Consider the following 27801-nt stretch of genomic DNA (forward strand, 5'->3'; position numbering starts at 1 on the left):
GACTGAGATGCAGCTAGCGCCTGTCCCCCACCCTGGGCCCTGCCCCCGTCCTGCCCCAGCCTCTAGAGACCACTGGATCATCCTCTGCATGGTGGCCAGCGGCATCTTTCCGACCACATCCCTCTCCCACTTGAACTACAGGGCTTCTGCCCCTCAGCAGGCATTTTCACCCCCTGTCCCCTACAATCTGCCCCCTGCTCTGCAGATGGTTCCTCAGGACCCTACACTTTCCGCCCCCACCACCCAATCAGGCAGCCAGCCCCTCCCTTCGGCCCCACCTGGTAGACTCCATTTTCAAGCCTCGCTCCAACACCACTTCCTCCCTACCTACAAGCAGTGACTGCCCCCCTACAGACTGTGTGTCCTCAGCTCCCCACAGCTTTTGGGGTCTCCTGCAACAAAGGCAGCCCCATGTCACCCGGACCCCTTTTCCATCAGCACGTGGCCCTGGATTTAGCCTGGCTACCCCAATTCTAGGCTTCTCTGTGTCTGGGGGCAGGGCTGCCTAGTCCCTCCCTTGGGGGCTAGACTCTACCTGTGTACCCAGGGGTCCAGGGGAGTGCCTCCCAGTTTGCTATGCTAACCTGAGTGACCAGTCCAACGGCACCCCCTGTCTTGCTTCAAGGACAGGCACTGCCAGGGGACCCCCAGCACAGTTCACCTGTCAGAGACAAATCAGTGGTTCTGGACACAGGCTCAAAGTAAATCTGAGCTTGCTATCTCCTGAGGTCATCCCATTCTTCCCTCTCTCAGCTCCTTGTCAGCCATGGCCGCAGCAGGGCCCTGTCCCGCCCACCCCTGCCCCCAGCCCAGCTACTTCGTGCTCAGGCCACCCCGAGTGCTAACCAGGTCCCTGCAGCCGCGGAACTCGCCAGCCTTCCTCCCGGCAAATGACACAGGGTGGGGCTCTGGCACAGGGCTCTTGGACATGCAGATCGGAATCAGAGCTCTCAGAGTCCTGAGCCTCCTCTGCAGGCTCTCTACAACCTTCCTTTCACTGTCTCCACTGCACGGAGCATGACACACACCCACCTTTGCTCTCCTGGACAGCCATTCGCTGACACTCACTCTGCGCCAGCCCCTGCACTGGGCCTTGGGACCAAGGGAAACCAGGCACACCCTTGCTTCAGGGAGCTCTGGCTCTAGAGGGTGGTGTGCGCACACAGAACCTCTCGGCCCAGTCCCCGGCTACACCTCCAGCCCAAACTCACACCCCTGCTCCTGCTCTGTCTCGCCTCTGCTGGAACATTCCTCTACCTCCTCCCCGTGGCCAAGTTAGGTTCTTCCCTGACCTCTCACCTTGCAGGCATCCTTCCTTCTTACCCAGAGTCCATCTAAACTCTTGCTCCTGCCACAGGCTCCAGGGGCGCCCTCTACCCTCCCTTGGAGCAAGGATCACACTTGGGGGCCATATGGAATGTCCCCTTCTCTCCTGCCCGCCCCACGAGGGTGGCTCTCTCTGGCTGTCCTGTCCCCCACTGCCCCATATCCCTTTTCATAGCACTGGGCCTGGTATTTACAAATGATTTCATTCATTCATTCAGCAGCTATTTGCTGAGTCCTGCCCTGTGCCAGGCACTGGCCTAGTGAAGGAGAATATACTGGCGGACCAAACAGATGCAAATCCCTGGCCTCAGGGAGCTTACGCTGGAGTGGGGGAGACAAACAATAAATAATCACTTATCAGTGAATCAAAATATATAAGTTGGTGAGAAGACAACAAAGACCTTGGTGGGGGAGTGGAGCATAGTAAAGAGGCTGAGAGTGTGGGAGCGGGGGCCAGGCGGCAATTCTAGATCAGGGAGTTGGGGCCCACCTTGCTGAGATGATGATGTCTGAGTTAAGATGGGGGGATGAGCCAGGATGATACTTGGGGAAAGGGAAATGCGAAGGATGGCAAGGGGGCCCACAGAACAGCCCGGAGGCCCACAGAGCTTGAGCGGTGTGTGAGGGGAGAGCCGAGGGCATGGGGTGGGGGTGGGGGAAGCCCCGGGGCCCACACAGGTCATTAGAGAGACTTTGGCTTTTACACGGAGGAAAATGGGGATCCACTGCACTGTCTCTAGCAAGGAACGGCTCTTGAAAGAGTGGTTAAGCAAGTACCAGGACAGAAGGCACAGGGGGCCTCGAGGGGCCCGGGAGAATCGCTAACCCCATCCAGGGGTCAGGGAGGGCTTCTTGGAGGAAGTAACAATGGACCATGGCCCAGCAGGAGGAAAGGAGGAAGGAGGAGCCTAAACAGAGGCTCAGGGGCCTCAGTGGGCGGGTGGCATGGGGCACTGGTCTGTGGAACAAGGTCTACAGGCTGGGGCGCCTGGGCTGGGACAAGGTCAGCAGAGGGCAGGACACAGAAGGCCTCGAGTCCTGAGGGCGGTGTGGATACCTGGTGAAGTCACGCTCAGCCTCGCGGGGTGCTTCTCACACTCTAGCCCCCTTGTAGGTAATCTCTCCTCTAGGGCTTGACTCAAGGCAGATCGCCTCCAGCTGACTCAAGCCCAAGTGCTCACAGTGAACTTGCTTCCCCCGGCCTCTAATTTCACCGGATGCTGAACTGAACTTCTCAGAGGCCTCCCTGCTCTTACCAGGCTAAGCTTCTACCGCACAAGCCAGACTTGAGCGCTGCGCTTGGTAACTTGCAAACTGGACAGTTAAGGGGCGTGTGGGCTTGGGCAAGTCTCTTTGCTTCTTTGAGCCTCAGTGTCCCCATCTGTAAAATGGAATACCCACCCATCGGTCCTGCTTATCATGGCAGAGAGACGATTGCCTGCACCTGGCACACAGTAGGTGTCTAATACATGCTAAATGGGTTCATATGGGCCAGACTTTCGGAACTGGGGACCTAAAGGCTTTCTGGGTGGGAGGAGGGGAGCGTCACCTGGGATGTGTCATGGTTGAAGATGACAGCATTGAGATCCCCACAGTTGTAGTGTTTGATGAGGTCCTCTGTGGTGTAGGGTGCCTGCAGGCTCCCCGCCCGCACACTCTCATGCTGCAGCAGAGTCTGGTTCAGGGCAAACAGCACCTGCACAGAAGAAAGACAGAAGAATAAGGGCTGTCATTTTAGATCAGGCCAGGGACCTCCAGGCCCAGCCCTCCTTGCTTTGGATTTTGGGGCAACAGGCCCTGAAACAGGGAAGGTGTGTGGAGCCTGGCACGGGCAGGTGCAGCCTAAACTCTTCCCCAGGCCTCTGGACATGTTCAGCCTGTTCTCATCCCCAGCCTTTTGCCCACACAGGTCCCAGCTTCTGCTCTGGCTGTCAACATCTTACCTACCGATGGGGCAAAATGAGAATCTAGCTGTGTCTGGGGTTTGGAATGATGGGTGAGTTTGTCTCTCAACTAGATTTTTCTTATTCTTGTGCTTAGGAAAGTTCTAGAATGAGCACAGACTAATGGGGGTAATCAAGGGCGGGCAAACAACGCAAGACAAACACATGAACAAAACAAACAGGAAACCCACTTAGATGTCAGGGACCCACCCAAAGGCCACTTCTTCCAGAAGTTATCCCCACTCCAGGCAAAGGCCCAAGGAGCCAGGCTTCTCTGAATCTGACCCATGCTGGCACTGAAGCTCCTTGAGCTCTGGGCCGCTATGCGGAGCCCTGGGGACACAGCTGCAGCCTAGCTAGACTGGCCTGGCGTCAGGATCACGTGAAGCACCAGACAAAGCTATCCACCGCCCAGTCTCCATGCCCGGAACTGGCATCTCCGAGGGGGAGCCCAGGATGTGTAGTTTTCACAGGCTTCCTAGGAACGACATTAGGGGTCTGACTGCTTCTGCCATGAGGACCATGCTCTGATGGAACACGGCCTGTCCAAGAAGGCTCCAAGAGGCCATCTCAAATGTCCCATTTTAGATGGGGAAACTGAGGAAGGGACTGGAACTACCTTCATGTGACGGTGTATCCCAGACCCCTCTGGCCAAAAAAGGGAGGAGTGTAACCACGATCTGGGTTCTTTAGCACAGGTGTAGGGAAAGCTGCTGCAGTTCCTGGGCAGAAGGTCTGTTGGTTGTCTCAAGCTGTCTGTCCTTGCTGTCGCCCAGCCCCAGCCCGTCCTCTAGTCCTCAGGCCTAGAGCATGCTGTTTGTCCATTATCTGTTTGCCACCTCGGACCACAGTCCCCGGCCTGTCACCTCACCAGTTCAGTCCCCAGCATCTCCCGCTGGGCCCAGTGCAATCTGTCCCCCTCCCTGGAGACCCCTCCTCCTCCCTCCATCCCATAGTCATCTGCCACAGTCACTTTTTGAAAGCACAAATCTGATTGTCTCTCCCCCACCCTCTTTTTTTTTTTTTTCAAAACTTTCACAGGGACCTCCTGCCTTCAGAGTAAAGGCCTAGCTTCTCAGCAGAGCCTGCCAGGCAGTGACCTGGACCCTGCTGCGGTCGAGGACCTTGCTTCCTACTCAGCCCACGTGTTTCCAAACACCCAGCTACTCAGCACTCTCTTGTCTCATGGCGTCTTATATGCTGTTCTCTGTGCACAACAGCCTTCTCCCTCTGCTCTCCACTTGTAAACCCAGACTTGGCCGTCCAGGCTCTGCTCAAATATCTTCTCAGGAAAGCATCTCTGACCGCCTGGGGGCTGAGTCAGGCCCCTCCCGGAGGCCCCTGCAGTCTCCTTGCGTGGCAGACGGACACAACAGTGGCTCCAGACCTTAACCTGCCCGCGTATTCATGCCCTTGGCCACGGAGTTCTTTGGCTCCCTCCCATTCTGACATTGTGATGCTCGACTCTGGATATAAGCAACAAGGACATACAGAGGCTTGGAAAGCACCAGTGGCTGCTGCTGTCTCTTGCAGCTCCACAGCTCTGACAGCAGCCCATGCCAACCCACTGGGGGTTAGGCAGAGCCCAACTGCCTCAGTTGTCCCACCGAGGCCATTTCAGTCCAGCTGACAGAGAGCCGGCTCCCGGATGACACGAGTAGGGCCAGCTGAGCCACTGGGTCCGGACACCTGAGCAGACACCCAGTGCCGGAGCTGCCAAGCCCGCTGCGGCGATGGACAAGCGATCTGCCATGCTTCTGTCCCCCAACCCGGCGCGAACATGAGGTGGTGCCTGCCATTCAGCTCCCTGGCTCTCCCACTAGGCTCTGAGCTTCTTGAAGACAGGACTTGCATCCTACTCGTTTGTGTCTGCAGCTCTCAGCACAGGGCTGGTTAACGAGAGAATGTCGTTCCATCCTTTCCCTAGCACCTTAGTGCCACCTAGTGCCCCCTGCTGTGGTCCGTAGCTTCCGATTTCAAGGCTACTCAGTAAGCCCCTCAGACAAGATCTTGGAACTTTGGCACTCTGTCTGCAGTTGGGGGCTGCTGCTACCACGGGGCAGAAGCTCCCACCAGGGACATCAGCCACCTCATTCCAGAACACACGATCTGACCAGAAAAGCTCAAGTAATAAGGTACACAACGTACTGACGTGGGAAACGGGGCCAAGCATGCTGGAGAGATCCCCTCCGCCTGCCCCCTCCCACTTCTGATTCTGGCAGGCGGAGAGCCGGATAGCACTGGCGTGCAGCGGCCCAGGTTGCTCCCCGTCATGAGCTGGCTGGGGACGAGGTCAGACCCTACCTCCGGGCCTTCCCCAGGCTCTGGCGAGCGCCCTGACATTCAATCTGCGGCCACCTGGTGCACGGTGTCAATGGCAGCCTGGTCGATGGGACCCATCGCAGGAGGCAGCAGTCCTGTTGCTGTGCACGTCACTAAGGCAACAGGCACTTCCTTCCACACCTAACAGGCCTCGCATGAAAGCATCCATGTCAGGCTAGAAGGCTCCACTTCCCTGCGGGGCTGGGATCCACGGGCTCCCAAGACCACGCCCCACCCCGGCACATACCTGCCTGGGGTGAGGTCATCCATTCAGGTGCCCAGAAGCCCTGGCTGGAGGGGAAATGGCTTCCCTGGGCCTCCCCAGACCCATGGAGTCACTTGCACAGTCCTGTGGTTTTCGTGGAGCATGGATGTGTTCCAACGAGTTAAGCACGTTACCGTCTATATGGTGCAAAGAACAGTCCTGGCGTGGAGTGAGAGCTGGAGGAATGCTTGGTAAATAAAACTTGGAAGAAAATAGACTTGAACCTTCCCAGATTGGAGCTGGAAGGGCCCCTGTAGGTCATCTGCTCCAGCGGTTTTTTAAACCTTTTTTTTGGCCATAGAATCTTTTTTTATTGTTACTGTTTTCCAAAGGAAACTTACTTGGAACTCACTATGTGGAGTAGATAAAAGTGGAACTTTTCCCAATTGATGTGAGGAGACAACTAGAGCCTGAAGTCCTAGAGGCTCAACGCCCTCCTGCAACAGAGGCTCCCCTGGCTTTTTCGTGGAACCCATGGGTCTCCCGGAGCCCAGTTTGAGAACCACGATCTCATCCTGTGCCCTCATCATAGAGAAGAAGAAAGGAGACAGGGGCCCGAAGTGGTCAAGAGAGAGTTCACCCAAGCCCACACAGGGAAGCTGGGGGCAGAGCAGACTCAAAGCCAAGCCTGACACCCAGGCCAGGACCCTTTGTGGTGCCACAGATTGGGGCTGGATTTCAGGATGTTCACTGGCATGGCCCAAGTTCATCCCACATATGTTACCACACCTGTCTTCCTTTTGCAGCCTTGTGAAACAGCCCACAATAGCCACAGAGTATTTATTATTAGCGTTACAGAAAACTGAGAGCAGATCATTTAAGAGACATTCCCAGTGTGGTGGGGCTTGGACAGAAACTCACACTGATCATTCTGGACTCCCACGACCCCCAGGCAAAGTTTGGTGTCTTCCACAGACCTTCCCCACCTCCTTCCCCAGTCTTGGCACTTATCCCATAAAGTGTCTGTCTCAGGTGAGTCCCCATTCCCTGCCTGTGTAGACTGAGAGCTTGGTAAGGGCAGGGAGCCTGCCTCTTTGTTCAGTGGTCATGGCTGGAGAGCAGAGGTTTGGGAACTACTTTGGGAGGTGGACTGTTGACTGCCTGAGACCTGACTGTGATCAAATTATATGCTCTTCCCCCCCACCTCCCACCTCCTAGCCATCCTTTTCAACTCATGAAGAGGTCCTCATGGGTTTATTACTAGGGTCCCCATGTTTATGGAGCACTTACTCTGGGTCAGGCATCTTCTAAGCTCATATTAATTTATTTAAACTTTATAGCAACTTTAAGGTAAGTCTAGTATTAGCTCCAATTAATAGATTAAAAACCCCCAACCCTAGAGCAAAGACAGTACTCACCAAGGTGACAGAACTGGAGAGGGATGGGACATGCACTTGGGCTTGGGCAGGTCAGCCCTTGAATCCATCCTCCTATCAGCCCACTGCCCACTGGGTCCTCCCTCTGCCCTCCCTAGGGGACAGCTAGCAAAGAGCATGTCCTGATTCATAGACGGGAAACCAAAGAAGCAGAGGGGCCCAAGGCCACATGGCTTGCATGGGGCAGAGCTGGGCTTTGAATGATATCTGTCTGGCTCCAGAACAGGTTCCCATGACTGGAACTTCAAGACAATATGTGCTTCTTCGTGAGCATTCTTGGTGCTTCCGACAGATACAGGGAAGCTACACTTCTTCATTCATTCAACAAACAGTTACTTTTTGTGGATTCTCTGGATCTGGGGCTGGTGGATGAATTGGGCATGGTCTCCACCTCTGTGGAGCTCATTTCAGAGGCAGATATCCCAACTGACCGTGACAATAGAGGGTGGTAAGTGGGGCCCCCGAGGCCCCATGCACAGGCACGGAAGACCCTCGCCCTGATTTCTGCCTTCCTCCCACTCACCCTGAATTCCCAAGCCTGGCGCAGCTCACAGCCTCCTGGGCCTCCATGCTTTGTATCCCCGGCCACTTTAGAATAACAAACCCTCCTCGCCAAAGCCGCTGTGGCCCACTCTAGGATAATGTTTATGATAAAGCTTTGACATGGAATAACAAACACTGGGTAGAGGCTAGAGCCACTTTGCTTCCCCTGGATGACCGCGTGTGGAGGCCCAGCCACCGGGAGGACCTGAGCATCCCAGGGCTGCCCCCCTTACCGGGGCTGGCCCGTGCCGTCTGCTGAGTGTAGGCCCGGAATTTAAACACGTTTTCAAACACAGGCCTAGGATGGAGTGAGGCAGGCGCCAGGAGGGTGGGGACAGGTTTATTGTTCCAGATTAGTCTAGTAAACAGTCCTGAATGGGCTGAGATGGTGAACACCTAAGCCTTGTGTTCATTTGCTGGCCCAGCACCATCCGTGTGAGGACAGACAGCAAGACGCCCTCTGCCAGAGGACGTGCTGCAACCCAGGGCTCCTTGGGACAGGCCTGGCTCTCAGGCCAGGGTTCTGAGGTGGATGATGAGTACCTCTCACCCCAAAGCACAGGGAAGTCATAGCACAGGCCCCAACCCCCTCAGCAACGCTTACTGAGCACCTGCCCTGTGCCAGACACTCTTCTAGATGCTGGGGATTTAGTTAGCGACAGAACAGACCCAAATCCTGCTCTCCTTGAGCTTACCTGTTGGGGCAGACAGAGAATAAACAAAGTGATCAGTAAAGTATTAGTGTCTGGCCCGGCAGACGCACACAACAATGACTCCATTGAACTGGGGACCCGAGACTGCCTCCGGCCACTTTGAGCTCATCAAGCCTCCGAATCACCAGGTAAAGACGGGCGTCACTGTGCTAGCCGGCGTGACGGATCCTGACCAGCAGGGAAAATGGACGGCTGCCCCACAAGGAGGGAGAGAAGAGCCTGTCTGGAACACACGAGATCCCTCAGGGCGCCTCCTAGTATCACCACACCCTGCGATGAACCGACGTCATGCGAAACCACAACAACGCAATCCAGGCAGGACTCCCAATGGTCCGGATCCTTCTTCGGTAATGAAGGTCTGGGTCACCCCACCCGCTGTGAACCACAAGCAGCTGAGATACCTGCAAAAGGTAAAGGGATGAAAGGCGTGTGGTGGGAATAGAAGGAAGTTAGAAGTAGCAGCTATGAGCACAGGGCCAGCGACAGAAGCAAAAGACAGAATCAAAAGCAAAAGTTCAAGAGTGTTTCTTCCATATTTTAAGAATCTTTGTATGTGTATAAAATATTTTCTTCTCTCTCCTTTTTCTTTTTTTCTGCCCCAGGCATGTAGCATAAGACATATTGACTTTGTATTGTAGTATTTAAGTATTCTTAACTTTATATCATCATACTTAAGCTACGATATTTCAAGGAGAAGAGTAAGCATTACCCAAAGGCTTTGACTCCTCGTCCTGGGAAGCGCATTCTGGTTGCACGCAGGATTGCTGTATCATGTTAGGTAGAATTAGGACCCATTATTGTCTTTCTTTTTTCTTTAAGATTTTATGTATTTATTTGATAGAGAGATCACTAGTAGGCAGAGAGGCAGGAAGAGAGAAAGGGGGAAGCAGGCTCCCCACTGAGCAGAGAGCCTGATGGGGGCTCGACCCCAGGACCCTGAGATCACGACCTGAGCCAAAGGCAAAGGCCCAACCCACTGAGCCACCCAGGTGCCCCATGTTATTGTCTTTATTTGGAAATGAAGTATGGTTTAAAGGGATGCTTGTCAGTGCCAAGTTAACAAAGGATGCACTTATGATGGTTAATTTTATTTGTCAGCTTGACTAGGCCATGGTACCCAGATAGTCAAACATTATTCTAGATGTTTCTGTGAGGAGACTTTTTAGAGGTGACCGACATTTAAATCATTAGACTTTGAAAAAAGCAGATTGTGTTCCAGAATAATTAGATGAGGGTGGGCCTCATCCAATAAGCGGAAGACCTTCATAGAAAGAGGCCAACCTCTTTTGTTGAAGAGAATTCTGGCCACACACTGTCTTTGGACTAAAACTGCAGCATCAGTTTTCCCCTGGGCCTCCAGCCTGCCAGTCTACCCTGTAGACTTTGGACTTGCCAGCCTCCACAATGTGTAGGCCAATTCCTTAAAAGAAACCTATCCACCCAATCCATCCATCCAACCACCCATCCATCCACCCACCCATCCATCTATCCATCCAACTTGGGGTACTGTTGCCCTGGAAAACCCTGACAAATACAGTGTGTGTTACAGGGAGAAACCAAAGCAGGAAAGGGGGCAGGGGTTGATGAGGTAAGGGAGATAGTGGGTGCAAAGGCCCTGTGCAACTGTGAGAAGCAGCAGAGGCCAGGGTGGCGGGAGCTGAGTAAACAAAGAGGACAGTGATGGGAGATGATGTCAGAACTGGTTAGGAGGCCATGTTCCATGGGCCATTGTAAGGATGCTAGGAAACCATCCCCCATCACAATCTTTTCAGGGAATGGATTGTTATTTCCATATGACATTTGAGGAAACAGGCCTTGAGGATGGTGAGGTCACCTGCACAGGATCTCAAGTTGATGGACTGGAACTGGGATTCCAATTCAGGTCCAGCTGACAGGTACTGGGTTCTTTCGGCTACCCCTGGGCCTGACCTACCAAGCTACCTCCACTCAGTCGTTGGTAGGAAGAACAGACATGAAGAGACAAACAGAGACCAGTGTGGGAGGCCCAGCGTCTGAGTGGGGGGTCAGCTGAGAAGAAGGAGGGGTGCTAGCACATTAGCCATGGGCCTGGTCAGAGCTGACACGATGGGAGGAGAGAGGTCATGATTGCCCGAGTAGCCTGCCTCCTGGAGGGCTTTCCTGTGCTATGGCTCTCCGCCCTGGCCTGACAGATTCTCAATTGTCGTGCCGAGTTCTCCCCTGCCTCAGGGCCGTCCCCTTGCTCTGTTCTGCCTTTCCACCTTTGGAAAGCACCTTTCCACCCATTGGTTCACGCCTGCCTGCCACTTGGCTATAGGGCTCCTTCCTCAGAAGGCCTCCCTGCACCAGGGACCGGGCAGGTTCCCAGAGCACCCAGCACCGCTCGGACGCTTGCCCTCCCCCAGCTTCACGACTGTTTCATGCTTGTCCTCCCTGGCCCCTGCTGATGTGCCAAGGCAAATCGTCTGACTTGGTCACAGCTGTTTCTGCAGCAGAGAGCACAGAGCCTGACACATAGTAAATGCTTCAGAAATACTTGTAGAGTGAATGAATAAAAAGTGGAGCAAGTTAGTCATCCTAGAACCCCAGTAGGTCCCTGCCCGTACCCAGTACCGTCCCGGGCCCAGAGCCAGGAAAGCTGAGCCCCGGAGGTCTTGGGCCACATCAGTCTGTCAGTGCCTGGGATTGGCTCGCAGGGCTGCTCCGCCCATGGGAAGGTTTCTCCAGCCCGGGGGAGCGTTCCTCAAAGGATAGAGCCCACCGGGGTCTGGCTGAGGTTTATTTGTTTATTCTCCTCGCCCCACTGACAGTACCAAAGCAGTGTTGACAACTTCCCTGCTTCCTGCTCAGTATTCTGAGTCTCCTGAGCCCCCGGGACAGAATCCTGTCTCCGGACACTGGGCTACCGAGCAGCAGGCATCCAAATAAACACAAGGTTTCCTGGAGCCAGGCACTGGCTCTGGCCTGGCAGGGAGGACCAGAGATCTCATGTCTGTCTGAGTCTAGGCAAGTCATTTGCCTTCCCTGGGCCTTGGTTTACCCACCCATGCAGAAGGCCAATTCACACATGCATCAAGGAAGTATACTGAGAAATGATCAGATGCTCTTCTAGGCTCTGGAGGTACAGCAGTAAACACAACATTCCCTCTAGTGGGAGGAAGCTGACAATAAACAAAAACAAAACTAGCAAAAGATGTATGTTAGAGAGTGATAGTGGCTGAAAAGGAAACAAGGCAAGGAGCACAGGAGGGGTGTCTGTGTGTGTGCTGGGGGTTGACATTTTGGGGATGATGCCCAGTAAAGGTACAAGAGAAGTGATGTTGCAGATCTGAAGGAGAAGGAGCTGAGGGAGGTGGTTCTGTGGACACAGAGAGAAGACTGGTGTGGGGCAGAGGCAGCAAGTGTAAAGGCCCTGGGGCAGAGGCAGGCCTGCTGGGTGTGACAGGCAGGAAGGAGGCCAGTGTGACTGGAGAGGAGTGAGCGAGGGGGAACAGGTAGTGAGGTCTGTCTCAGGCAGGAGGACCCAACGGAAAACAGATGGTGCACGGTCCATGAAGCGAGTTCCAATGAAGTAAGTTCAATTGCAAGGGTAACTAAAGTACTTTGAACGACGGAACATCGATAGAGGTGCAGACGGGGGTGGTGGGGCACTGAGGAGTAGCAGTGGTGGAAGCTTTCCTGCCCCAAGCCTTAAGGGGAAAGGGGGTAGCGGTGAGGGACCTGAAGGTCAGGGGACAGCATAGCTACCCCTCCCTGGCCTAGCAGGACAGAGAGGAAGGAGGGGGCACGAACTGTCCCAGCTCTCTTCCCCTCCTGCCAGCGCTCCCCACTGACATCAGGACAAAAAAGGCCAGGTGATGTCCCAGCAGCTCTGGGCTCTGAGAAGGGAGAACAGAGGGTCTATCTGGAGAGGAAAGGGGATTTCCAGGATGCGGCTGGAAGTAGGGCGAGGTGGGCAGAGAGGAACACATCCCTTAAGGCCTGTGGGCCTTGAAGACCTTTGGCTCCCCCTGAGTGAGATGGGAAGGCCTGCAGTCTGAGCAGAGGAATGCTCTGGTAACCCTTCTGATCTGGAATCCAGGGGGACAGGAATAAGATCAGAAGGAAGATGAAGACAGCTCTGTCTTCCTCCTGAAGGGGGAGCAAGTGAGCAGCTCCTCGCTTCCCTTCGCCATCTCCATCCCAAACCCCAGCCACAACCCAAAGAACCTTGGACTTGGCTTCCAGTGCTGCCGGTCCCGGCTCCGTGAACGCCCACTGGCCGGACCCCGGTGGTGCCAGCCACATCCTCCCTCTGCACTGCAGTGTGGGCTGGGCGAGCCCTCTGTGCTTTCCTGGGCGGGCAGAGGAGGCTGACTCACCCTAGCTTTCTTCCCTTCTTTTCTCCGAACGCCTAACTTCTCCACCCAAAGACCACCCTTAAAGATCTCAGCGTTCCTCTTCTGTCCTTCAAGTCATGCCAGGAAATGCTCATAAATCCGGAGCCACCCACACGAGGAGATTAGCATTCTGCTTGGTAGGGAGGCTGATAGGCTGGGTATGGGGGAAGGGACAGGCCCTTCTTGGGGGGTCTCCAGGAAGGGAGCTGACGTGGGGTCTGTCCTGTTGGAGGGCAAAGGGGGTCCCCTGGCTTTCAGTTTGAAGCACAGGTAAGCCCGAGGCAGGCTGGAGACCCAGATTCTGGTGCTGCTGGCTCTGACCCAGATCAATTCCAGGACACACTCTCCAGGTCTCCTGGGGTCCCCTCTGAAACACGAGAGTGTGGGGGCACCTCTCAGCTCTGGGAGTCAGGTTCTGTGAGCATAACACTTTAGGGCTACCCCACCACAACACGATTTAAACAGCCTATGATTCTAGGCACTTTGCATATGGAAGCTTGTTTATTCTTCCCAAGAGCTGTGTGAGGTCCCGCTGAGTGACCCCCTTTTACCGGCAGGGAAACCAAGCTCAGGAAAGTAAGTGACCTCCATGCTCCACCATTGGCAGGTCGATGTGACAAGTGTCTAAGCTCTGCCGGGCTGAGCGCACCCAGCCCTCCCTGCCCCGCGGTCCCTGCTCTGCCACGAAACGTTTTTGCTCCCCAGTCACCACATCTGATCTCCTAAATTGAATAAACATTGCAGGTGGAGAAAAAAGAGCAAAATGGATCAGAAAGACCCATAGAATCATCTAGGCCAACCTAGTCTCATGCATAGAGCTGAGGAACATCCAGGCGGTGGAGGAGATGGACAGACAAACAGGCAGTTCTAAGACGGGGTGCTAAGTTCATGATAAAAGGAAAAAAACGGGGCCTTTGGGAGGGGGGTCTCTGAGGCAGCCTGGGCATTGGTGAAGGAAGTAGCTTCAGGCTGGGCTGTGCAGGACGGGTGGCGCTGGGAGGGAAGCGCATTCAAGGTCAAGGGGCCCGGAAGTGCATGCTGTTCTTAAAGTGCCTGTGTCCGGAGTTAGGACCGGAGAGGGTCCGGGGTGGAGACCTTCCATGTCAGCCCAGGAGCTCTATACTCCACCGGCTGGAGGACTCGGCCCTTTGGTCCTTCTCGGCAGGATCATCAGCTGTGAGGCTGACATGGTGGGGACCCCAGACGCGCAGACTGACCCCCACACAGGGACAACGGTGTGCACGGCGGGCGGTCAGTCAGTGGTGACCACGGCGGCCCCCACCATCATCATTACTATGAAGCGGCTGATCCACAGGTTGAAAGCTGTAGCTTTCCTTGTCCCTGCTGTCTCAGACCTGCCTGCTGACACAGCTGCCTAGACTTCAAAAAGGCAACGCTCCATTTTCATTTGCAAAATCAGTATGAAATTCCTTGAGGGCTTGTCTAATTCCTTCTGGTCTGACCACACGGCAATTACCGATGTACAGGCGGGAGGAGGGAGGGGTGGTCTCGCAGGCCCTCCAGCAGCGTGAGGACCTCCGCTCTGGGTTCCCGGCAGCTGCCAGGGAGGATGGCACTAGAAGGGGCTGGGCCTGGGACCAGAGGCGAGGGCTGGCCCTGGGAGCGCTCCCTGCTGATGAGTGAAAATGGCTTGTCGGCTACACCACAGGCTACCAACTGCTTCAGGGATGGAGTAGTGTGTCTAGCAGCAGGAAGGGCAGGGCTCTGGCCCGGGTTCAAATGTGGGTCCTGCTCTGTGCAGGCGCGTGAAGTTCCTACTCCGGCTTTTCTGGTGATATCTTGCTACGAGAAGGTGGGACAGGCCTTTCTCCTCTCTGGGCCTTAGTTCATCCGTCTATAAGTGGGGAGAATAAGATTTGTCCTCCCTGGCTAGTGAACTAGCCCCCTAAAAATATTGTAAACATTATCATCCTTCCTTAGGGCATTTTAAGACACTTCTGTTCCCCTAAGCAGCAGCAGGGCTGTTCTGAGAAGGGGCAGAAGCCTGTACGTGTGGACTGGGTACTCATTCACTCCTCCAGTGTGGATTACTGCCAGGCTCTGCATCAGCTACTGAGGCCATAGAACCAAACCAGCACCACTTCTACCGTCAAAGAGCTCAAGGTCAGAGGTGGAGTGGAGCAAGGAAGGAGGTACCCAAGGAAGCCTTGCAACAAGATGCTAACACACCGTGTGAAAACTGGGCACGGGGATGAACTTGGGGTGGAGGGAGCCGCAGCAGGAGGGACTCATCCTGCCGGGGGAGGACCACATCTGGGATTCGGAGGAGGCAATCCGATCCGCAGTGGTGTCTATGGCATGTCTGTGGGAGCGTGCCTTTGTCATGTGGAAGAGAAAGAAAAGGAACTCCAGGTGGTGTTGATGTCCATGCAAAGGCCCGGGGAAGCTGGCCACTTGGGGGAAATGTGCGGATGACCCCGTGAGCTGGAGTGGGCGTGGAGGAGGAATGTGGAGCTCAGGCTTCACCCAAGGAAAGGCAAGAAGGCCCAGAAGTGATGAAACAGGGAGTGACTAGGCAGGCTTTCCGCTGAGAAGCTGCCTTCTGGCTGCTTTGTGGAGAAAGGATAGGAGAAGCATGGACTGCAGGCAGGAGACAGTCGTGGCCCTCTCTGGGCCAGGAGAGGTGAGGAGTCCCCACCTGGCCCTGGGGTTCTGGGGGTGCATGGAGGAAGTAAATGTGGGCTCCGATTCCAATTCCTTCCTGGTTTAGATGGTTTAGAACCCTCCAACTCAGGGCTCTGAGTCTCTTTCCTTGCCCACTGCTGCCCCCTCTCCCCTGCTCTGAATTTTGAGGACCGGCCCTCCTCCACTTCAGGAAGCCTTGAGCCTCATTCAGGGGAGCAGCTGGACAGAGAAGGCGCTGGTTAAGAATGGCAGGAAAGAAAGAAGACTGCTGGCAGGGGCTTCTTCAGGAGCTGGCATGGGGCTGATGGCCTCGACAGCCCTGGGGGATGGACCCTCTTGTTAGTGTACATCAAAGGAGACAGCTGCACAGAACTTGGCCTCATGGACAAAACTAAAATGCAGTCCCAATGTCTCCCGCCTTTCACCTGTTCAAAGTTACAGGTGACACATCCGGGCAGCAGGATGGGAAAGCTGAAAAGGTCAGGCGAGGGAGGGGTCTTGGATCTTGCAGAGGCTCTTCACTCTATGGAGGGGCTGTTGAAGCCCAGACAGGGCAGGAAGATGCCCAAGGTCACACAGCAAGTAGGGGACGCAGACTAAGGCAGGAGTGAGGCATGTGTCTGTTTTACTTGGGCAGCTCGGGTCTCCTCTGCCCCCTCCTCCCTGCTTTCCCCCCATCACAGAAAAGGAAAATGTTTTTAGACCTGAGGCAAAAGAATGAGAAATTGAAACCTGAGCCTTGGGTCTTGGGAAAAGAATACAGAGAAGGCAGACACCTTCTGGGGGAGCAAAGGGCTGCTTACTCTGCAGATGGGAAGTACTCAGTGCTACCCAAGTTTCCTTCTATGCCCCTCTGACCTGGGAGGGCAGGTGGATTGTGGGCCTGTGGGTACAGAGAAAGACCCCCATGAGCGCTGGGCCAGTCTGCCTCCAGGATCCACTGTGGTCAAAAAGAGAAGAGTTCCAGCCTCTTACCTAGCTCCCTGCTGGAAGCCTTCTCATGGGGTCCCAGACCCAATTTGGCACTCCACTGCCCCTCCTGGACATGCCACCTGGGCCCCACCATATGGAGGGTAGGACTCCTTGTTGGTCCCCACGCATGCACACCCACATGTCAGGATGCCCTGAGACTGGCATCCATGCTGAAAATGTCCTGCCCTGCCTGTAAGCACACCTCCTCCAAGGAGGCATCTCTTCAGCTGCAGCCTGTGTCTGCCTTCTCCTTTTGTGAACTTGGAAAGGGGAGCGGCAGTCCAGAGTTTCCTTCTGTCTTGGGGTGTCTGGGACTCTAAGTGAACAGGAGTTGTATAAGAATGTGTGTGTACACATGTGTGAAGGAGAGAGTTGCAGGTGGAGATAACAGGTACATAGAAGATAGATGATTGATTGACTGATTGATTGATGATGGATGGATAGAAGACAGATTCAGGACAGGTGTAAAGTCTTCCCTGTGCATTATCCACGCCATGAAGAGGCCTAACCACAGACTGACATTTGCACATGTAAAAGACATCCCCTCTGGGCCAGGAGCTGGACAGCAGTCTTTGGGAACACTGAGAGCAGCATGATTTCCACTCCCCCCTTCCTGATACCAAGCAGCTCCATCAGTCATTCTCCATGGTCTAGGCTTAGGCCTGGCCCTGCTATGGGTGTGTCTTCAGCCTCCTCTCTCTCTACGCATTCCCTTTTACTATTATTTCTCCTTGTTGTTGGAGAGTGCTGCTCAGGGTGATCCTGGGCCTTGAGGACAAGGATTTGGGCTGCATACTATACCCTGAGCATCCCTGACCTGAGGCTGGACCCACTGGTTCTCAGCCTAACAGGGAAAAGTGATGGTGTGTGTGGGTGTGAACTTAAAAACAAAACAAAACACAAAAACATAAATGAGACCACAGCACTCCCAGGCTTAAATCCTTCATGGCTCTGCTCTGCTCTAGGAATAACGATTGACTTCTTCAACCAGGACTTTTAGCTCTGTTTGGCAGAGACCATGCCTGTTCCTTTGATTCATCTCACTTCCTGTCCTCTTTGCTCTGTGTTGTCAACATGCTGCCTTTACGGGTTTTTTGGAATATGCTGTTTCTTTCCCACTCCAGGGCCTTTGCACATGCAGGTCCTTCTGCCAAGCATGCCCTTTTCATCACCCTTTCTTTTGCTTCATTAATTCCTCCTTATATTTCAGATAATGGTTCAAGCCTTCATTACCTTCTGAAAACTTCTGTGATGCCCCAATCAGCTCAGGGAGCCCCACGCAGCTTTCCTACCCTGTACTCTTCCTTCATCCATGGATGTAATCATTTGTTTAATGTCTGCTTATCCCAATAACAATTTTACTATCACAGGCTAGTCATTTGTTCCATGCCAGACACTGCACAAAACTCTTCTCAAATATTATTTCAACGAAGCCCCCAACAACCCTGTGAAGTACTTAGAATTTTGATCCCAATTTTACAAATGAGGCAAAGGAGGCACAGAGTGGCTAAGTGACTTGCCTGAGATCACACAGCAAGGAAGCAGTAGACAAATCAAGACAGTTTGGCCATTTTAGCCACGATCTGGTCTGCAGCCCACTGCTGTGTAGACAGGATGAAGGGAAACAGATCTACTTTGCTCCTCCTCAAACCTCCGGGACCTACTCTGGGACTTGCCACTCTCCGTTACCCACAAAAGGGAGGTAAGGACAGAGATGCTGGGGTGCCAGCTGTCAGAAAGATACCATTGGGCAGCCAGCCCTCCAGGAGCTCCAGGGGGCCACATCTTCCCTGCTCCCTGGTTCCAGAATTAGGAAGAACCAATGTACGGGACATGCCACAGGTACAGAGAGAGGGGCTAATACAGTAGCTGGGAGTTCATCCCTCACCTGCAGGCCCGGGCCATCCCAGCCCATGAATGTGGACCGTGGAGAGGGCCTTCCTTCTAGAGCCCTAATGCCTGCCTCCTGGAAGCTTCGTCTCCTGCTGGAGACACCAGCCTGCTCCTGAGACTGGCATCCATGCTGAAGATAAGGGCCCAGTCCCTTCACGGGACACCAGTGGGGCCCCTCACCTCCTTCCCCGTGGAGCAGCAGGCAGCTGGTCCCGGGGGTCCGGGCCCGGGAGCAGGCCCGGGAGGTCAGCAAGCCTGGGAGGCTTCCCTCAGCTCCCCGGCCCCCCTTTGAAGGGGATCAGGTTCCCCCACAAACATAATTGAACGAAAATATGAGAGAGAAAAGGTCTTTGTTCTCCCATTTACAGCGTCAGAAAATATGTAACAAATTAGCCGTTTATGAGGTAAGAGAACAGGGCTGCGCGCTGCGGCAGGGAGGCTCGGCGGCCGCACAAGGGGGCCTTTCAGCACGCCGAGTGTGGGGGGGAAGTGCAGTCCGGGCTGGACGAGCTCGGCTCTGGGCCGGCCTGCCTGCAAGCACGGCCTGGCACCGGCAGGACAGAGGCGGATCCCATCTGACCCCCTGGCTCGGACCGGGTGTAGCCCGGTGACTGGAAACATGCCGCCACCCATCAAGGATGAATACAGCCCTTGGAAGGATCAGGCGGCCCGAGAGTGGGAGTGGGGACTGGGGGCCTGACTTCCAAAGCCACCTCTGACTGCCTCCCTGGAGTGACCCTGAGTGATTTCCTCTCCTGCTAGGGACCAGCTTTTCCTCCCTTCAGGAGGATGCTGCTCACACTGATTTCTGGGGGCACACGCATCTCCCTGCGGGAAGGCCTCAGTGGCTCCCCTGCAAATTTCCCCGAACTTGAGGAGTGGAGACGGGCTTCCTGGCATTGCACCGGATTTTTCTCTCAAATAACTTAGATTTTTCTTCCAGGGTTTGATAAAAAAAATTCCAGCTGAAGTATCGAATAGAGGGTGTCATTAAGGCTGGGGGGTGGGGGGGCGTACGTGGAACCAGTGAGCGGGTGGTTGGCTGAGCAGGAAGCAGCCCCCTCATCGGGGGGAGGAGAGGGGAGAACACTGCCGGTGCCATTATTTGCTTCCCGGGGTGTCCAGAAGAGCAAGGTGGGGTGGGCTGAGAGCATTTAGAAGGAGATCCTTTGGGCTACATGGGGGTTCTCCAAGCTGGGATTTAATTCCCCCGACTTGCCTCTCTGTAGTTCCGATGCCTGAGGACCTGCTAATCCATGGGGCGTCACTCCCACTCGAGGACTTGGCATCCTACGATTGGGAATTTCTGATTCCGTGGTTATGCCACGGGTTTCGAGGCCACTGCCTCCCTGATGTTTATGCCACTGTAGGCGTTCAGGGCCAGAGTCCCCCGAGCAGCCAGGCAGCCCGGCCCGTGGGACTATCCTGTGAGTCCACCGTCTGCACTCCAGCCTTGCACTCCCCTCTCCCATCACACTGGGGCAGGAGGCTCCCAAGGGGGAAGGAGGCTCACAAGGGCCCCAGGCTTCGGAGAGCATATGCTGCTGAGATCATGGGGCCGCGCCAATCTGGTGTAAGGAATCCCTGCGAAAAGCGGGGTGCTGGGCTTCAGCATGAATATCCTGAGTGTTTCGTCTGCAGTCACAAACACATAGCTTTCCTGGATCTGATTTTATTTATTTTGATTGGATCTTAATGGTTCTTTACAAGGCTGAAACTGAAGCTGCCTGGGGTCCTCGGGAGACTTGCTAAAACTTCAAGAGCACCCAGTTTAGCAGAGCGACTTGAAAGTCAATCAGCGGTGAGGGACAATTTGCCTCATTATTTCCAGCCCTGGAATTTGGCAGCGGATGGAGTTCTGGGCCTGGTGTGGACGCCGTGCTGGGCAATCAACACAGCGGGGTCTGTCCCCCCTGGGTATGTCGTGCAGGGCCAGGGCCAGAGGGGCTGGCATTCCCCCAGAGGGGGGTGCCGGGAAGGATTCCCCCTCCCCGGGGAATGAGGGTAACAAGGCCCTCTGATCCCAAGTTCAAGGCTGCTGCTCCAGACCCTGCATCAGTCATTCAGATCAAGGGTTCCTAGCCCCACTGTAGGCCAAGTGATGGCTGAGTTCTGAGGAAGCAGAGGGGAACGCAGACACAGCTGCTGTCCTCCAAGAAACAGACCAGAGACCCTGGGTATACTCTCCCAGGAGAGAGCCAAGGGAGTGCACAGCAGGGAACACCTGTGCTGACACCTTCTGCATGAAGCCTCGCTTTTTCAATGAGGTCCACGCTGATGCCCTGATTTTCAAATTCTACTCACCCCCGCCAGGTGCTGCCATGCCCATTCAACTCTGCTGTCCTTATCTCCATTCACCACCTTCCAGCACACGATGCTAGTTGCTGATTTATCTCCTCCCACTAGAAGGTAAGGTACTCCTTACGGGCTGGGATATGTGTCTTATTCACTAATGTCGCTCCAGCCCCAGCACAGGAAATCTACTTAGTAACTATCTCACAGGAATGACTGGATGTGCCTGGTGGCATGTCATGACCCATGACCATTTCCAAGTCCTTCTGCACAAGTCCAGTAACCCTGAGCCTCCACCTTTTCCACAGCAAGGTGCTAGTGCCCAGGGAGACGGGCTTACATACCGCCGGGTCCAACTCCCTTGACAGACAAAGCTCAGAGAGGGGTAGAGGTCTGCCCAAGGTCACACAGCATCCACCACTGTCTGGATCAATGCGGCCCCGCTGATTAGCTCGCAGCCCACCAGAAAGTGTAACGAAGCTCCCGTCCAGTCCCGAGCCCTGGGGTGATGTGACCTTCGCACGCAGATGCACACACACGTGCACATGTGCATTCTTACTCACGTTCTACTCCAGGTCACATCACTGATAACCTGTGCCGTCTCATGTACGGACAACACCTGGACGGATGCAGGCTGTGTGTGCGCACACGGTCACACACGTGGTTACGGTCACACACACAGTCACACACACGAAGTCACACGCATAGTTTCATACACACATACATGGCACTTCCCATCACACACACAGAGTCTCACACACTATCTCTCCCCCCTAGAGGGGATCCTGCACCCCACTAGGCACAACCATCTACTACGAGTTGCTCTGGGCTCTCTTTCTCCCCCACACAGCAGGCTCACTGGGTGGGGGGGACCCACCCTGCTCTCTCTGAATCCCAGAAACCAGGCTGCTGCCCATTCTGAGGTTCTGGCAGGAAGAGCAGGGCCCGCATCAGCTCTCTTGGGCTCCCAGAGGCAGGTTTCGGTGTAGACCCACGGAGCCCCCCAGGCACAGGCAGGGAGGGGGGTGCAGACCTAAACTTAGCTGTGGACTCGAAACACACTCATGCAGTGACTCGGGCCGGTCCCCTGATCTCGCCAGGGCATTTCCTCATCCGCAAGACAGGGACCGTTTTCTCGAAAGGTTGCTGTAAGAGCCAGAGATAACATACACACTATGCTCTCATTTTTTAACTCTTCTGATCCCCTTAACACCCCCAGAGGTACCTGCTGGTATTATCACCATTTTAAAGATGAGAAAGTCGAGGCATGGAGGTGTGGAGGGGCACACAGCGCTGTGACCACTGTTTGTGGCACGACCCTTCCCCAAGATGACTTCACAGTTCTATTCCAGCCCCGGAGGGTCAGGAAGTCCATGACAAGAACACACCTGCAAGCGACACTTACCCACCCCCATCCAGGTGGTCTTGCTGGAGAGGGCTTAGGCCCAGAGAGAGTGCCACTCTGGGTGCCACCCTTGGGTCCTGGAGCCAATGCCACCCTGGCCCTGGGTTGCCCTGGAGCAGGCCTCATTTCCCGAAGCTGGTGTCAGGCCACGTGAGGAATCAGGGGTGTCTGGTGGCAGACAAGAACCCCTGATGATGTCCCCAGGGGGCACAGGGCCTGGAGACAGCTGTGAATTCAGAGCCTGGGGCAGGGGTACTTGGCCCTCCTGGAGATCCTTGAAGACCCCTCACCCCTGCGGTGGACTCCTCCTCCCTGAGGGAACAGTGACTGAGGCGTCATGACGCTGGAGAGACTTTGAGGGAGTCGGATGACAGACATGGCTGGCCTGGCCAAGCCATGGGTGTGACGTAAGTCCGGCTGTTGCTTGTGCGTCCCCTGGGACGCGGCGGTTTTCCGAGCCGGGAAGGCAGAAGTTCGGGATGCAGGGGTGTGTGGGGGAAGCCCATGGCACACAGCCCGTCATGCTGGTGTAGTGTCAGCACATTCTTGGAGCAAAGGCACTGAAAATCCCAACCTCTGACTTCACGTCCAAGTGAGAATGAGGGCCTTGCTGCCCCAGCAAGGTCACACCAGGGTCACTGCCTGAGGCTGGAGGCTTTGGCGGGGAGGGGCGAGGCAGCGGAGGCGGGCTCCTCCTGGTCTCCCTGCCTCTGCTTGCAGAGCCCTGGTGGTGAGGAGCTCACCGAGGCCCAGGGCTTCGGGGCAGTTCACTCCTCAGGAGGCAGGCCTGGCCCTGCAGAAGGGCAGTGTGTGTCTGCAGATGCGGAGGGAGTAGGGGGCTGCAGCCCTGGGAGGGGAGAGGAGGCCTGGCCGCAGCCTGAAAGCCAGCCGGTGGGAGAGAGGCCTGGAGCCCAGCCCCGGGAGCGGCGGCTCTGCCCCAGAGCACGGTGTCAAGGCTGCAGCGGCCCGCGCAGGCCGACCCTCCAGGTTTTCACAAGGCCGCAGCCAAGCCCAGCCGCAGCCTGTGAGTTCCAGTTCCAAATGCCTGCTGGGAAGCCACTTGCCCGTGGGATTTCAGGGGCCCCAGCGACGACCGTCACCCTCGGGAGGGAGTCCCGGGGCCCGGCTCTTCCCTCCGGTCACAGAGTGGGCTGTAGATGGGACAGGCACATGCGCGGGAATAAAGGCTGACCCTACTGGTAGTTTCCAAAGCACTTCCTAATCTCAGTTCTCATTCATTGTCACAGTAGCCATCTAAGAAGCGCAGAAAGTGAGGCTCAGAGGAAGAAAGCCAAAGTCTATCATAGGGCCTACCTTGGGATGATCTTCCCACAGCAAAATTGACCACACTGCCTTGCTCCAAAGCCTGCTGTGGCTCCCCACTGCGCCTTTACCCTTTTCTTTAGATCCCTCTCCTGCTCTCCCCGATTATGGTTCAGAAAAGTCAACTGACTACTCACGAGTCCCCCAGACGACATTCTCTTTCACACCACAACACTTTTGCCTGAGCTATGCCCTTTGCCTGGAAGCCCCTCCCGCTCTCCTCCACCTGACAGATGCCCACCTGGACTGAGCAGCCGGTATCTCATTGCAGGGATCGCAACTATCCTCGCGGGAGGCACCTACCCCCTCAGCCCTGTGCGAAGCCTTCCTATGGGTTGTGGGGGACCCTTCAGGTGGGCACCAAGCGGCAAGGAGCTGCTGAGTTCTCAGGATGGAGCACCACCCCTTCAGAGGAAGCCAACCCTGAGAGGCTGTGACAGCAGGTGGTGTCTGGGGCTGTGGGTCAGAGCCAGGTTCATGTTCGGCCTCCACTGCTGACTTTCTGTGTGGCACTGGGCAAGTCTCCACCCCTGCTGGGTCGTGGATTCCTTGTCTGCCCAATGGGGAGACGTAGAAGGCTCCAGCAGAAGAGAGGACAGAAGAGAGAGTGTGCTCATCGATGAACGCTCTGTGCCTCGAAGGTGCTGGCTGTTCCGTAAATACTTGGTGACCCGCCAGCAGCGATTTTTAGTGGGGTGGGGGGGTATCTGGCTTGCTGGGGGTTGGGGGGAAGGTCGTGTGTTTCCTGAAAGTCAAACAGCCCAGCTGGCTTGACTTGGCCTGTGGTGGGCTCCCGTCTATCACATGGGTCAAGGCAGAAGGGTGGGCGGGAGCCGGGTCCGCAGACTTAACTGTGGGTGAAGGAGCAATACCCATCTTCCTAGATGAACGGACATTTGTAATTTTGCCATTGCTTTTGGGTGCAGTTGAACTCGTGTACATCACTCATTTACTATAAAATATGCTGGATTCATACTAATGTATTTTATATATATAATTTCAAAATACATATCTCCTTCGAATAGGTAAAAGAAGGTCTGAGATGTTCCTGTTGAGTTAGAAGGCGCCATGATGTTCAGAGTTGAGAGGCACTGTCCTGGGTGATGGAAAGCTTCTAGGAAGACATTCCATACAAGATGGAGTTCAGGGAGTAGGTAGGAAGGGCCCCGGAGTCCCTTCTGTAGTGACCTCACATGATGGTGGTCCCTTTGCGAAGAAGGAGAAAGTGTGGGGCCTCAGCATCCTGCTCTGTCAATGGGTCCAAGCTCCATGCCACACCTGACAGGTGGGTGGGTATCTGCAGGATGGGGAGGATGAGGGCCCTTGCCAGGGCTGCCCAGGGGGCCGCCCGGGCTTCCCTGCCCCCTTTAACACTACCTATCCCAGCAGGCTCCCCAAAGCCGGACTCAGGTCTCTGAGAATTGGGAGGCACGTGATGGAGGAGACAGGCAGGGGGCTCCCCAGCCCACCAGCGCAGGACTCCGGAAATGTGAATAGAGCAGGTAGGCTGCTTGAGTTCTCAAACCAAGAGGCACATTAGAGACAGACCCTCTGCATTTGAATGCCTGCCTTACCTCCTCTGTCTACATGGCCTGTGGTGAGTGCCTTGGCCTCTGCCTTGCACATGCAGCCCTTTAATTGCTAAGATGCATCAGGGTAGAGACGGCTGAGCAAGCTCCTGGAGCATCCAGAGCCTGAAAGAGACAGCTCCCTCTCCTCTGATTCCTGAGGCCCCTGACTGGTCCTGTTGTGGGAGCTCAAGGCCTCTCAGAGCCTGGTGAGAACAGAGAGGATACTCGAGAAGGGCCCTCTTAGGGAAAAATCATCCCAACAGCCACTTATCCCTGCTCAGAATGGGAGCCGAGGCCCCAGCAGGGGGACAACCACCAGGACTTTGACCCCCAGTGAGGCCGCCCCCCCTTTCTTTAATAGGAGGGATGTGACTACATGGTTTACTCGTGCACATCAAATGTGCCACGGCAAGGCTTGGCCAAGAGAGTTGGGAGTTGCGGCTTAAGGAGGTAAGAGTCCCAGGAGGGTCAGACAGGCACTTTGACCTCAGAGCAGGGACCCCAGGCCATGCCTCAGTTTCCTCATGTTCCCCTCCTCACAGGTTTGCAACTCAGCACAAGGCTATGCACAGCAGGTGCTCCAGCAAAAGATGTTCCCTTCCTTCCCCTCCAAGGCTCTGTTCCCACCCTCTGGGCTCCACCACCATGGGGGCTTTCCCCTTGATGGCTAATCCCAAGGATTCTAGAGTCTTCCAAAGTCCCTCCTTCTTCATCAACAGCCCCTGAAGTGAAAATCCCCTGCCAAGTCCCGCTGGGGGTCCCTTAATCTGCAATTTGGCACCCCCCCCATCGAGGAAGGGGGAGTACAGGAAGGTATGATGGGGAGTGATGAGTCACTGTCCCTCCTGGCCTCTCCCTCCCTCTTCTGCTGTACCAGGGCTTACTGGGAGTGGAGAGGGCACTAAAGCTGCTAGGCCAGCAGCTTCTGAAGCCTTTGAGGGGACATATATATAGCTTTGGTTCACAGAAGAAATAATAAAGAAAGAACACTCAGCAAAAGGTCCCATTCTGCCGCCAATCTTGCCCAGGCCAGAGGAGCAAGCCCCCTCCACTGGGGCCTCTTTCTAAGAGGCTCCTAGCTAGGATATGGCACAGAGCTCTCCAACCCAGACCTCTTCCAGAAGCGCCCTGCTGTCTTTCCTAGTCTAGATGGGCTGACTTTAACCCAATGACAAAGTGAGTTTAGACATCAAGAACCCGTATCTTGGCAAGTGGGGTCCTTAAAAGATCTGGGAGTTGTAGCCATTCACGTGACTGGTACAGCCAAGAGTAGTCTCCCTGCAAAAGAAGGTAGCAGAGGTAGGGCAAGACCTTTGTTACCAGTCCCCTGGCTACAACAGGCTGCCTCCGTCCTGTGCGGGCCTCCTGTGTGTCTGGCTGGGTGACACGCTATGGACAGGACAACAGTGGTGGTGGGGGCTGTGGTCACAAGATGATGCTCTCATCTGTTGCCTAATGGGGACAGGGAGGGTCATCTCTGAGGCCTGGAGAGGAGAATGCCCAGTTCAAGGTGGCCCAGAGAAGTCCTGTGCCAGCCTTGTCTCTTATGCTTGGACATCAGGAGGGGCTGGACTTGGCTTCTCAAATTCTTATAAGAAGCTAATTTTAAATATCCCACAGGGCAAGACCCAAGGAATGTGTTGGCTTCTCAGACCTCAGAGGCTGCCCAGAGGGCCCTATTTGGCCTGGAGGAGAAACCTCTGGCTTTTCCTGTAAGAGCCCTGAAGTCACTCAAGCCCTCCTCCCCTCACCCCAGGGTAAGGGTCCAGCTGGGGGTAGGAGGGGCCAGAGGAACTCGGGAGCTGCTGCTTGAGGGCTGGGGAGCTGAGGCTCTGCTCTTGCCCCCCAGTGACTTGTAGGGGAAGCTAGCATGTCACTCCTCTAGGACTCCGTTTCCTCAGCAGTCACACAGGGCTCTTAACCCAAATCCACCTGGAGGGGTAGCCGCCCTGGTCCTGGGGTCAGGCTGGACTCTGTGTCGCGGTTACCCCCCCCCCCCCCCCTGAATCCCTAAGCCTACCCCCCCACCTCCTCAACCTACCACTCTTCTTTGCCCCCACTCCCCTGTCCAGGCTGTCTCTCTGGCCCTCTGGCCCTTGTCCCTGTCCCCTTCGCTCCATTCTCCATCAGAATCTCTGACTGAGATCCAAGTCAAAACACAAGTACCCGGCACTTTCAGTGACCACTCCGCAGATAAATTCACACGTGGCCCTTAGATGCCTCCGAAAAAACCACGGACAGCAAAACGTCCTTCGCTGCACCCCATCATTCTTAGGGACAAAGCCAAGTTGTCACCAAGCTTCAGGGCCCCTGGCTTCTCCCTGCTAATCTTTCATCACTGCTGGTTATGTCTCTGTTGTTCTTCTGAAACATCTCTGGCCTCTGGGCCTTGAACTTGCTTCTCTCCTCCAACCCCTCTGTCTGACTTCTGTGCATCCTAGGAAATCCCAGCAGAGCGTCACTCCTGAGGCCTTCTTCTGCCTGGTCCAGGTTCTGCCTCTTGTGCTCGGGGCCCTCTGACTGGTCCTTCTGGGGTCTCACTGCCCTGCCCTCGGATGGCCCTCTCACTGGATGGGGACTCCCAGAGAGCAGCAGCGTGGCCCCCTCATTCACTCCTGGCCTTGTTCTCAGCCCCAAGGGACAGCCTAGCCCAGAGGATGCCCTCAGCATGTCTGTCAGATGAACACACCTGTATTGACATCAAATACTAGATGCCGGGTAGATAGTCAGGCCGGAGGGAGCTCTGTGGTTTCATACACGAGGCAGAGGCTTTGCTACGGAGAAGTGAAGCAGCCTCACATGCTTCCCGGAACGAGAAAAACCCTCCAGGCTGGGAACCAGAAGAAGCTGGGT

The 27801-nt window shown here is 55.2% G+C and overlaps 1 protein-coding gene across 1 annotated transcript in view; it reads right to left on the reverse strand.

Moving 5' to 3' along the window:
- Nucleotides 1-27801, reverse strand: part of LOC111143433 (TraB domain containing 2B) — a 223895-nt gene that overhangs the window by 54005 nt on the left and 142089 nt on the right. The window contains exon 3 of the mRNA XM_022497173.1: nt 2876-3022. Within this exon, the coding sequence (XP_022352881.1) occupies nt 2876-3022 (147 nt within the window). The remainder of the gene's footprint in view (nt 1-2875; nt 3023-27801) is intronic.

Source organism: Enhydra lutris, unplaced genomic scaffold (assembly GCF_002288905.1).
Source record: "Enhydra lutris kenyoni isolate GAN:26980312 unplaced genomic scaffold, ASM228890v2 scaffoldscaffold9, whole genome shotgun sequence".
NCBI lineage: Eukaryota > Metazoa > Chordata > Mammalia > Carnivora > Mustelidae > Enhydra > Enhydra lutris.